Genomic DNA, 12,792 nt, shown 5'->3' with positions numbered 1-12,792 from the left:
AAAAGTTCTATTTTGGTCTCATCCGTCCACAAAACATTTTTCCAGTAGCCTTCTGGCTTGTCCACGTGATCTTTAACAAACTGCAGACGAGCAGCAATGTTCTTTTTGGAGAGCAGTGGCTTTCTCCTTGCAACCCTGCCATGCACACCATTGTTGTTCAGTGTTCTCCTGATGGTGGACTCATGAACATTAACATTAGCCAATGTGAGAGAGGCCTTCAGTTGCTTAGAAGTTACCCTGGGGTCCTTTGTGACCTTGCCGACAATTACACGCCTTGCTCTTGGAGTGATCTTTGTTGGTCGACCACTCCTGGGGAGGGTAACAATGGTCTTGAATTTCCTCCATTTGTACACAATCTGTCTGACTGTGGACTGGTGGAGTCCAAACTCTTTAGAGATGGTTTTGTAATCTTTTCCAGCCTGATGAGCATCAACAACGCTTTTTCTGAGGTCCTCAGAAATCTCCTTTGTTCGTGCCATGATACACTTCCACAAACATGTGTTGTGAAGATCAGACTTTGATAGATCCCTGTTCTTTAAATAAAACAGGGTGCCCACTCTCACCTGATTGTCATCCCATCGATTGAAAACACCTGACTTTGATTTCACCTTCAAATTAACTGCTAATCCTAGAGGTTCACATACTTTTGCCACTCACAGATATGTAATATTGGATCATTTTCCTCAATAAATAAATGACCAAGTATAATACTTTTGTCTTATTTGTTTAACTGGGTTCTCTTTATCTACTTTTAGGACTTGTGTGAAAATCTGATGATGATTTAGGTCATATTTATGCAGAAATATAGAACATTCTAAATGGTTCACAAACTTTCAAGCACCACTGTAGGCGCGCTGATTGCGCCTTAATCCTGTGCAGGTGCGAGTCATTTCCGGCGCGTGCGCGCTCTCCAGAGTGCGCCCAAGAACCTATCTGATACACGCACCAAGTATGGAATCAATTTTGTGCCAAAATGTTCATACAATACTTTTGAAATATCAAACAAAAACAATAAATCAAAATTAAAAAAAAAAAGTCAATTTTTTTTAGACTGGCAAACAAATTATTCATGTAATCGTGCAAAATATCAGTCTATTACTCTTCAGAAACCTTTTATTTTTGTTCCGCGTCTTTCTCAGTTTTGTTTGACGTAATTTATTTTGGTTGCGATTCCAGCTTTCTCGTTTGCGCTCCCTGACTTTTTGCTTGCAGTTTTGGCACAAACTTCACGTGTGGGTGGGCTGTCCAGGAACGCATTCCCATTGGCTAACTTGTGTTTGACTGACAGCTACGCTCAGCGATTCCCCCGGAGGCTGTTGCGGCCATTTCCTACTCGGATTCTGGCGGACTGTTTGACGAGTGACCGATCCATTGACGGTAAACAAGGATCGAGTGGACTTGTGCACTACTGCAACACATACAACACGTTTGTCCCGTACTTACACTTTGTTGAATTAATTCAATATCATAGTCGCCACTGAAGTCCACTCGATCCTTGTTTACCGTCAATGGATCGGTCACTGGTCAAACAGTCCGCCAGAATCCGAGTAGGAAATGGCTGAGCGTAGCTGTCAGTCAAACACAAGTTAGCCAATGGGAATGCGTTCCTGGACAGCCCACCCACACGTGAAGTTTGTGCCAAAACTGCAAGCAAAAAGTCAGGGAGCGCAAACGAGAAAGCTGGAATCGCAACCAAAATAAATTACGTCAAACAAAACTGAGAAAGACGCGGAACAAAAATAAAAGGTTTCTGAAGAGTAATAGACTGATATTTTGCACGATTACATGAATAATTTGTTTGCCAGTCTAAAAAAAATTGACTTTTTTTTTGAATTTTGATTTATTGTTTTTGTTTGATATTTCAAAAGTATTGTATGAACATTTTGGCACAGAATTGACTCCATACACCAAGGCGCACAGGTGTGACCCTCTTTCATGAAATTCGTACAAAAATGAATGTCGATCTAAATATCTTATGCCAAATTAATAGGGCATTAAGGGCAATAAGTCATCAGTGCTCAAGTCAAAGTCAAGTCGTGAGTTTTTAAAATTAGGGCGCGAGTCCTGGACTCGAATACTACAAGCCTGAACTCAATCTGACGCACACAGGTCCGTTTGTTTGCACTATTAAAAGAGCATGGACATCTTCAATCATGAAACTATAACTACACTCCATGTGTAGCACCTTTTTAATCACTTTTTTTTTTTCTTCTTGTTACTCAATATTATCTCGTGTCTTTTCTCCTGACAGCTTCCTCCATAAAAACCCAGAAGACACATCTGAAGTGCCTAATGGCTTCCTGAGCGACATCAATCCAGTGAGTGCGATTCTAATCAATGTTTTGATCCAACATCGTCATCCAAATAAAGATGTGCTCTTTACCTTTGTCATATATTAATTATTTCTTCTCCTTTTTCCTCGTCCCCAGAATTCCCTGCAAGTAATTGAAAGTGCCTTAATTGACCGCTCAGTGAGCAAGGCCAAAGTCTTAGATAAATTCCAGTTCGAGAGAGTGGGTTATTTCTCCGTGGACCCTGATAGCACGGCTGATAAGGTACGACTGGACCGTGCATTGCTTAAACAAATAGAAAAGCAACACTAGTAATATAATGTCTGATTTAAAAAGGCATGCATGTTTAAAAACAAACAAAAAAAAGCACTGTTTTGAAAGCATTGTATTGTTCTCTCCATAAACACCTGATCAAAGCTTAGCGGTAAGCTCACACATCGTTAATAACCTCACACGTTCTTGTGAGGATGTTTTAGAACCTGAATCAAAGGAAGTATCAACTTTTTTAATGTGGTTTTCAGTATGACGTCTGTAGTTTCTGTATCAAGCCTCAATACCGGATTCTTAAACGTTTTACAAACAGAAGTCCTTTTAACAGTAAAATAAATTCCACAAGCCTTATTTATTTGTAAGATGTATATTTTTAAATACAATCCAACTATCCATCCTATCTTTTTGGTAAAGAAAAAAATAAATATATTATTTATCAGGTGGGCGGTCTGTATCGTGAAATATCGTGACCTGAGGTCTTGAAAATACTGACCGAGGCCTCTGGGCTGAGGTCAGTATTTTTAAGGCCGAGGTCACGGACCGACCTTAAGCTGGTAAATAATATATTTATTTTTTCTTTACCAAATTCTAACAGAAAATGAAAGCGCCCGAAAGGGAAACCGTATTTAGAGCAAACCCGCAACTCGGCTTTCTCCTGAAATGTTTTCTTTTATTTCGTCTTCATCAGGGTAGTAAAACTCGCTTTCGCTGTGAACACTGTCGTTATCGCTGTCCATGCTGTAAAATTAATGCGATTATACTGAGAAATGCGAAAATAAATGTTGCCAAAAAATTGCTACCATGTTTGTTGTTGTGAACGAGCGAGTCGCCAAAGGTCCGTAACCGGGGTCCGTATCATAGGATTCCGGACCGCTTGCGAGCCAATCAGAGCGCACGATTTGATGGAAACCGGATCGTGAAAAAAATAAACAATAATATTTTGGCTAGTTATTTATTGATTACTTAAAGACTGACTTGTTTTTGAATTCAATTCAAAGTAAAAAAAAAAAAAATCATAGAGACAAGCTACACTTCCCAGACTTTCAGAAGCTCTGCTCTGAATCATAGACTCAAGGAAGTTCCCATAGCAATTTCACTCTAAATACCAGATATCGTCTTCTCCGGACATTTGACATTTCCAGACCCAATTCACTGTAACGTACAGTGGTATGCAAAAGTTTGGCCACCCCTGGTCAAAATTGCTGTTACTGTGAACAGTTAAGCAAGTTGAAGATGAAATGATCTCCAAAAGGCATAAAGTTAAAGATGACTCATCCCCTTTATATTTTAAGCAAAAGCAAATTTTTATTTTCATCTTTTACATTTTCCAAATGACAAAAAAGGAAAAGGGCCCAAAGCAAAAGTTTGGGCACCCTGCATGGTTAGTACCTAGTAACTCCACCTTTGGTAAGTATCACAGCTTGTAAACACTTTTTGTAGCCAGCTAATAATCTTTCAGTTCTTACCTGGGGGATTTTCACGCATTCTTCCTGGCAAAAGGCTTCCAGTTCTACAAGTTTCTTGGGCTGTCTTGCATGCACTGCTCTTTTGAGATCTATCCACAGATTTTCAATGGTGTTTAGGTCAGGGGACTGTGAGGGCCAGGGCAAAACCTTCAGCTTGTGCCTCTTGAGGTATTCCATTGTAGATTTTGAGGTGTGTTTTGGATCATCGTCTTATTGTAGGACCCGTCCTCTTTTTAACTTCAACTTTTTTACAGATGGTGTGATGTTTGCTTCCAGAATTTGCTGGCATTTATTCGAATCCATGCTTCCCTCGACCAATGAAATGTGCCCTGTGCCACTGGCTGCAACACAACCCCAAAGCATGATCGATTCACACCCATGCTTCAGAGTTGGAGAGGTGTTCTTTCCCTGGAATTTGGCACCCTTTGTTCTCCAAACATACCTTTGCACATTGTGGCCAAAAAGTTCTATTTTGATTTCATCAGTCCACAGGACTTGTTTCCAAAATGCATCAGGCTTATTTAGATGTTCATTTGCAAACTTCAGACGCTGAATTTTGTGGCTAGGACGCAGGAACGTTTTTCTTCTGAAGACTCTTCCATAAAGGTCATATTTGTTCAGGTCTTGCTGCATAGTAGAACAGTGCATCACCACTCCAGGGTCTGCTAAATCTTTCTCAAGGTCTTTTGCAGTCAAACAGGGGTTTTTATTTGTCTTTCTAGCAATCCAACAAGCAGTTCTTTCAGAAAGTTTTCTTCATCTTCCAGACCTCACCTTGATCTCCACCGTTTCTGTTAACTGCCATTTCTTAATAACATTACAATCTGAGGAAACAGCTACCTGAAAACACTTTGCTCCGTTCTTGTAGCCTTCTCCTGCTTTGTGAGCGTCAATTATTTTATTATTCAGAATGTGAGGGAGTTGCTTAGAGGAGCCCATGGCTGTTGATTTTAGGGACAAGTTTGATGAGTCAGAGAATTTTATACAGCTTTGAAATCTGCATCATCTGACCTTTGAACAAGCCACAGCTTAATAAGCTAATTAAGGTCTGGAACCTTGGTAAAAGTTACCTGAGAACTCAAATGCATTAGGGTGCCCAAACTTTCGCATGGTGTTCCTTTTCTTTTTTCACTCTCCAATTGTACAAAACAAAAATAATACACAAATCTTGCAGGAAACGCTGAAAAGAAATGTAGTCTTTACCTTTATGCCTTTTGGTGATCAGTTCATCTTCTGCTCACTTAACTATTCACAGTAACAGACATTTTCAGTAAGGGTGCCCAAACTTTTGCATGCCACTGTATATTTAACACATGATGATAATTGAGACAACACATCTTGTGAACACAGGACAGAACTTGTCTTAAAGCAGTGTTTCTCAAACTTTTTCAGACCATGGACCACTTTATCCTTTAAAAAAAAAAATCACGGACCACCTCAACCCCTAAATATCCCGAACAAAAAATAATGAGCCTACTTCAACAGTATATTACAAATTACACACTGATGAAATGACAGTTTTACAAATTGTATAGCCGACTCACTCGTTGTTGCCCTTATCTTAATGGGAAGAATGGTGCTGCTTATTCTGATACATCAGTGAAGCAATGTCTGGCGCCAAGCTATACAGTTTTGATCTCATACTGGGGGCCACGTTGATCCGGTTGCGCTGCTTTGTTTTCTCAAACAAAGAATTATCATCATGTCTTTTGACTTTGTCCTCGGTCATGTCAGATGTTTCTTGTGCTTTTCTTTTGACTGAACCGGTCTTCAGACACCGATCCATTGTCTTTTTGACAGTTTGATGCTAAGTCTGATTTGGTTACTTCTAGTTTCTCCACATTCCCTTCACATTCAGAGGCGATGTTGATTATGAAAGTGTAACCTGTAGCTGGAGGCAGTGTCGCAAAACTGTTCGCTTGCTTAATGTGAGACAAATTCAAATAAAAGGTGACTATTTGAATTTATAAAGGACTTTATTCAATATCGAAAATAACTCATCTGTGTTACTCAACGTTTGCTTTTGGAGTCACGTAGGCGATAAAATGTGATCTTTTACGACATGAACTCGGTGACCACCAGGGGTCGCTCGTGGACCACACTTTGAGAAACAGTGGTTTACGTTTGACATTTCCAGACCCAATTCATTTTAACATATACAGTTGTGCTCATAAGTTTACATACCCTGGCAGAATCTATGATTCTTTGGCCATTTTTCAGAGAATATGAATGATAACACGAAAACATCTTTTCCACTCATGCTTAGTGGTTGGGTGAAACCATTTATTGTCAAACGACTGTGTTTTCTCTTTTTAAATCATAATGACAACAGAAACTACCCAAATGACCCTGATCAAAAGTTCACCTACCCTGGTGATTTTGGCCTGATAACATGCACAGAAGTTGACACAAATGGGTTTGAATGGCTACTAAAGGTAACGTCCTCACCTGTGATCTGTTTGCTTGTAATCAGTGTGTGTGCATAAAAGCTGAGTGAGTTTCTGGGATCCAGACAGACTCTTGCATCTTTCATCCAGCCACTGACGTTTCTGGATTCTGAGTCATGGGGAAAGCAAAAAATTGTCAACGGATCTACGGGAAAAGGTAGTTGAACTGTATAAAACAGGAAAGGGATACAAAAAGATATCCACGGAATTGATCATGCCAGTCAGCAGTGTTCAAACTGTGATTAACAAATGGAAAATCAGGGGCTCTGTTAAAACCAAACCACGGTCAGGTAGACCAACAAAAGTTTATGCCAAACAGCACAGAGACAAGCCTCAAAACTTCTGGAACAAGGTAATTTGGAGTGATGAGATCAAAATTGAACTTTTTGGCCACAACCATAAACGTTACATTTGGAGAGGTGTCAACAAGGCCTATGATGAAAGGAACACCATTCCTACTGTAAAGCACGGAGGTGGATCGCTGATGTTTTGGGGATGTGTGAGCTACAAAGGCACAGGAAACTTGGTCACAGTTGAAGGAAAGATGAATGCAGCATGTTATCAGCAAATACTGGAGGCAAATTTGCACTCATCAGCCCGGAAGCTGTGCATGGGACGTACTTGGACGTTCCAACATGACAATGATCCAAAACACAAGGCCAAGTCGAGCTGTCATTGGCTACAGCAGAACAAAGTGAAGGTTCTGGAGTGGCCATCTCAGTCTCCTGACCTCAATATCACTGAGCCACTCTGGAGAGATCTCAAGCGTGCAGTTCATGCAAGACAGCCCAGGAATTTACAGGAACTGGAGGCTTTTTGCCAAGAACAATGGGCAGCTTTACCATCTGAGAAAATAGAGCCTCATCCACAACTACCACAAAAGACTTCAGGCTGTCATTGATGTTAGAGGGGGCAATACACGGTATTAAGAACTGGGGTATGTAAACTTTTGATCAGGGTCATTTGGATGTTTTTTGTTGTCATTATGATTTAAAAATAGAAAACACAGTTATCAATAAATGGCTTCACCCAACCACTAACCATGAGTGGGGAAAAAAGTTTTTGTGTTATCATTCATATTCTCTGAAAAAAGGCCAAGAAAGCAAAAATTCTGCCAGGGTATGTAAACTTATGAACACAACTGTATTTAACACATGATGATGATTGAGACAACACGCATCTTGTGAACACAGGACAGAAGTTGTCTTAAAGCATGGCGGCATTGTAACTCTGATATTTCCCATAACTTGGCAACAGGATCAATTGGTTAATAAGAGGATGTCGGTTTGTGATCGGATCCTGTATTGACTGACGCTCAAAGTTCTGATATTGATATCATATTGGAAATCTAAAAAGTATAATTAGTGAATACCTTTAGGTGTAAATAATCCAGCAAAACAGCATGGTATTGAAGAAACTGTTTATAAGATGGAGTTTAAAGCTAGGGTCTGTTTATTTATTTGTTTATTTATTTTGGTCTATTAATTTATCTATCGATCAACGGTATTTAAACAGGCGGTCCAATTCAGCTAAGGCTGATTAAAATCGAGGACTGTAATGTAACTAAATAACATGTATATGAACATTATGAAAAATATATGAACAAAAAAACTATAGGCTATGAATACACACACATCCAAACCAACTACACAAATGAAATCTGAGACGCTTCTCGAATTTAGGGAAAGATGCTTCCTTTCTCAAACTACTCAGAAGTGTGTTCCACAGCCCCATTTAAGCGAAAAGAGCTATGATACTTAACAGTTTTAGCAAGGGGCAAGCTTATTTTGAGTGCTTATATGTATGGAAATTGCGCGAGTAGCGAAAGTCATGTAAAGCAAGGCTATTTAGGCACTTGGAAAATTTGTAGGCAAATTTTATATTTCCTGCGAGATTCTAATGATAGCCAACTAAGAACGCGACTGATTTCATGCTGTTGGATTTTGCGAGCCTCAATAATACCGATCGCACGCCTTTGGTGGAAATGTGGTCAGTCTGGTCATTCCATTTGTTATATTTCTTGAAATTCACTTTACATCCTGACAGCAGTGAAATGCATCAAATGCTCTGACGACAAAAAGAAAAAAATTCTGTCATCTGTGGCACTTTCAAGGAAGCAAAAAGCCCACCCAGCTGACATGATTGGATGGCCAGCCTACCTGCCTGCGTGCATGCACTCTGCCCGTGCACTCCTTGCGCATGAACGGAGTCTTTCACAAGGCTAGGCAGACATATTGCTAAAGCTAGTAATCGAGTCGACAGCTGGGAGTACTAACAATAGCCATATCTGTTGTTTACATTCATTATAATAATGTTAAGGTGTTTTCTTACATGTGACGGAGACATGAGGTAGTTGGATATTACTGCCACCATCACCACCACCAAGGTGTAACACATACTGAAACAGATCATCAGTAACCACCAAGTTATGTTACTGTACACAACGCTGAAACGCTTTAGGGGAAATGTATCTTCCATACAGTTAAAATGCTTCAGAAACTTTCTTTTACCACTAGACAAGCCTGTATTTAAAAAAAAAAAAAGTAAAATTTTATTTATCCTTTATTTTACCAGGAATGTCTCATTGAGATACATTATTTCTTCTTCCAGGGAGTCCTGGCCAAGGTGGCAGCAAATAAAAAGTTTCAATATACATAGACAACATACACTTAGAACATGCAATATTAACACACACAAGCGCACGGGCATTCCAGAAAATGAAGATAAAACTAGACTGCATTTCCGCAGAGAAAATGCAAAGTGTGCTTGTTGAGCTGTAGCAGAACAGCTATCATGCTAGCATGCTAAAAGCTAGCATGCCAACATGTTAATGCAAACATGCTAACAACTAGCATGTTAACAGTTAGCATACTAACATGCTAAAAGCTAGCATGTTAACATGCTAATAGATAACATGCTAACAGCTAGCATTTTAACATGCTAATGGTTAACATGCTATTTGTTAAAATTAACACTTTAAGGTTAATATGCTGACAGCTATCATGTTAACAGCTAACATGCTAATGGTTAGTATGTTAACTTTTAGCATGCTATCACGCTGAGGGTGACATGCTAACAGTTAGGATGCTAACATGCTCAGGCGAACTCGCTAATAGCAAACATGCCAACTCTGCATGCTACCATGCTAATCCTAACATGTTAACAGCTCTCATGATAACGTGCTAATGGTGAACATGCTAACAACTCGCGAGCTAACAGCAGGCATGATATCGTAACGGGTAACATGCTAACAGCTAGCATGGGAACACGTGAATGCTTATATGCTAATTGCTATCGTGTGTGCGTGTAAGTATTCCTAATAAAGTGGCCATTGAGTTGAAGTTGATTTGCTGTCAAAGTCTCAAATGAGCAGATCCTTGCCAAATGCATCACCACCTATGGGGGAAGGGAGGAATGACTCAGTCAAGCTTCCATTGATTAGCGGCAAAATGGAGAAAAAAATAGACGGATGAAAGGCAAGACGAGTGCGGGTCAGAACCGATATCGTGTGTGTGATGGGTGATTTGGCCTGAGGTGCCGTATGAAGTTTGGTGGATGTGTGGTGAATTGTTAATGAGCAAAACTCCATTCATTTGAATGGGGCCAAAAATCAATGGAAGCCTATGGAGGTAAAAAGAGATGCGTGAAAACCAAGGAAAAGATGAGTGCAGGTCTCAGATGAGGGGATGGATCTGTGCGGGGATTTGGCCTGAGGCATCAAGTGAAGTTTCTTGAAGTTTGGTCACTTGGTTAAAAAAAACTGATGGAGAGTGAAAGTTTTTCTCCTGAAACACCATTCATTTTCAATGGGGCCAAAAATCAATGCAAGCCTATGGAGGAAAAAGGGATGAGCACAAAGAAAGGAAAAATATGACTGCAGGTCAGAACCGATTGCATGTATGTGTCGGGGGAGTTGGCCTGAAGTATCACATGAGGTTTGGTGCATCTGCGATGGAGCGTGTCCGAGTAGGACGATTCGATTCATGAGCCCTATTCATTCTCTATGAGAAAAAAAGAAAAACGACAAGAACAAGAGAACAGGCGCGTTGATCCAAAAGCCGTATACAAGCACACTACACCACTTCGGGCCAGACGTCTCAGAGTTGGAACGGTGTCTCTATCTCGAACACCCTAGGAGGAGTAGTGGATCCAAAAAACGTGCGGGAATAAGGCAGAATAAGTAAACTTAAGAAGAACGATAGTGTGCTTGCCTTTGGCTGAGCAAGCACAATAATAAACACAGATGAACAGACTAAGCACAGACATTCCAGATGTTATGGACAAGAAAAAATAAAAAAATAATTAAAGATATAAGGGTTAAAAATTATGAGAAACAATGGCACTGTTGTGTGAGAACTGAGGTTTTTTTTTTTTTTTTAAAGATTTTTAAAGACATTTAGGGAACACGAGCATGCTTTTCACTGATCTCTGTCTGTTTTCTGTCTCCAGCTGGTTTTCAACAGGACCGTAACACTGAAAGAGGATCCTGGGAAAATCTGAGCGTTCTCCAGGACCAAAGAGCAATGGTTTTATGTATGCTGGACTACATCACTGTACAGAAACAGCATATAACATGTATAGAAAATGTATCCGTAAGGTTTAAAAGGTTAAGTCAAAAGGATCTATGCTGTGCAGTGTTGGTGCTTACATATGCAATGTTCTTGTCATTTTTGTTTTTTTTTTAAATGTCTGGGGAAAAAAAAAAGACACAAACATTTGGAATAAACAGTATTTAAGTAAAAACACCTGTTTTTTTTTTTATCTCATCTCATTATCTCTAGCCGCTTTATCCTGTTCTACAGGGTCGCAGGCAAGCTGGAGCCTATCCCAGCTGACTACGGGCGAAAGGCGGGGTACACCCTGGACAAGTCGCCAGGTCATCACAGGGCTGACACATAGACACAGACAACCATTCACACTCACATTCACACCTACGGTCAATTTAGAGTCACCAGTTAACCTAACCTGCATGTCTTTGGACTGTGGGGGAAACCGGAGCACCCGGAGGAAGCCCACGCGGACACAGTGCAAACTCTACACAGAAAAGCCCTCGCCGGCCACGGGACTCGAACCCGGACCTTCTTGCTGTGAGGCGACAGCGCTAACCACCATGCCACCCCCATGTGTTTTTATTTTGTGTGCTAATCCATGTGAGGAAATTATTACTGAAAATGAACGAGGAAGTGTTTTTTAGCTGTGTTTTTATACACATCCATGATATGATGTGAAAATATTCTAGAAGGTTAAAATTATATTTAACAGAAAACCACTCCTTAACTGCAGTATTTAAAAAAACAAAACATGAACAACCTTCAAGTTTTCAGTCAAAGGTGAAAGGGGAGGGGAAAAGCCGGCCATTGGGCACGGCTCCAGCCAAGTCGACTCTCTCCTCTGCTTCTCCAACAAACCAAAACGACTTCCTTCGTGGTTTTTCGGTTTCTCACGCCATTGTATGGCTGACCTGGCTGTCAGTCATTCCCAAACCTCTCCCCATTGGTCAATTCGGTGTTACCTATGAAACCCCGCCCCTGTATTTCTCTGCAGGCTTCCTCTGCGAGCAGAACATCTCCAGAGGAAAACATTAATAAAAGTAAGATAAGGCAATGTCGCTTTTCATACGTCATATTTTCAGGGACAAATATATTTTTCTTATACAAACTTAATTTATTTTCTGTATAATTCAGCATAAAAAGGGTTTCTAGACATTTTTCTTGAACTAGCCGAGTCAGTATGCATCCTTGTTGGCAGCACATTTCGCTAAGCTAGCTAGCATACATTTTTGAAGCTAGTGTTTGTTTTGGTGGATAAACGCTCAGATTTTCATGTTATATATGGTTTATTGTTTTGTAAGAATTCTTTCTGGGTAAACAGTGCAGCTCAGTTTAGTTAAAGCGCCGAGCTAGCTTCTGTAATAATAATAACAACAACAGCAATATAAGAATGATAGCATTAAGGTGTTGTTTTGCTTAAGGGTTGTTTTACAATCAGGGTACGCAAGCTAAAAATCACATTAACACATCTTCAATATCAAAAGACTTGACTAAATAAACTTGGTTGTTTATTGTAGCCCTGTGATAGCTCTATTTACCATGCAAAAAAAAAAAAAAATTGGTGATAACGTTATTTTTGGTGACTGTATGGCAATATATGTCATTTAGCAAAATTACTCGTGTCATTTAGAAAAAGTGCTTTTTTGACCACAGGTAGCTCCAAAAGGGATGCACTTAAATCATTCTTTATACCATAAAACACATATTTGGTTCCATATAATTGGAAACATAGTTAAGTTTTAATGTTGAATGCCAGTAAGTTTTCAGA

At 39.8% G+C, this 12,792-nt stretch overlaps 2 protein-coding genes across 2 annotated transcripts in view; both read left to right on the top strand.

Moving 5' to 3' along the window:
- The window catches only part of qars1 (glutaminyl-tRNA synthetase 1), a 49,889-nt gene extending 38,672 nt beyond the window's left edge, over nt 1–11,217 (top strand). Inside the window, exons 21-23 of the mRNA XM_060931540.1 lie at nt 2,252–2,318; nt 2,430–2,555; nt 10,924–11,217. Of these exons, the coding sequence (XP_060787523.1) occupies nt 2,252–2,318; nt 2,430–2,555; nt 10,924–10,974 (244 nt within the window). The 3' untranslated portion in view covers nt 10,975–11,217. The remainder of the gene's footprint in view (nt 1–2,251; nt 2,319–2,429; nt 2,556–10,923) is intronic.
- A 767-nt stretch (nt 11,218–11,984) lies between these two features.
- mtor (mechanistic target of rapamycin kinase) overlaps nt 11,985–12,792 on the top strand; it is a 267,396-nt gene continuing 266,588 nt past the window's right edge. The window contains exon 1 of the mRNA XM_060931539.1: nt 11,985–12,064. The gene's annotated coding sequence lies outside the window, so the exon portion shown is untranslated. The remainder of the gene's footprint in view (nt 12,065–12,792) is intronic.

Source organism: Neoarius graeffei, chromosome 10, assembly GCF_027579695.1.
Source record: "Neoarius graeffei isolate fNeoGra1 chromosome 10, fNeoGra1.pri, whole genome shotgun sequence".
Lineage (NCBI taxonomy): Eukaryota > Metazoa > Chordata > Actinopteri > Siluriformes > Ariidae > Neoarius > Neoarius graeffei.
The sequence above is the reverse complement of the archived record's forward strand: the minus strand, read 5'-3'. Positions and strand labels throughout refer to the sequence as shown.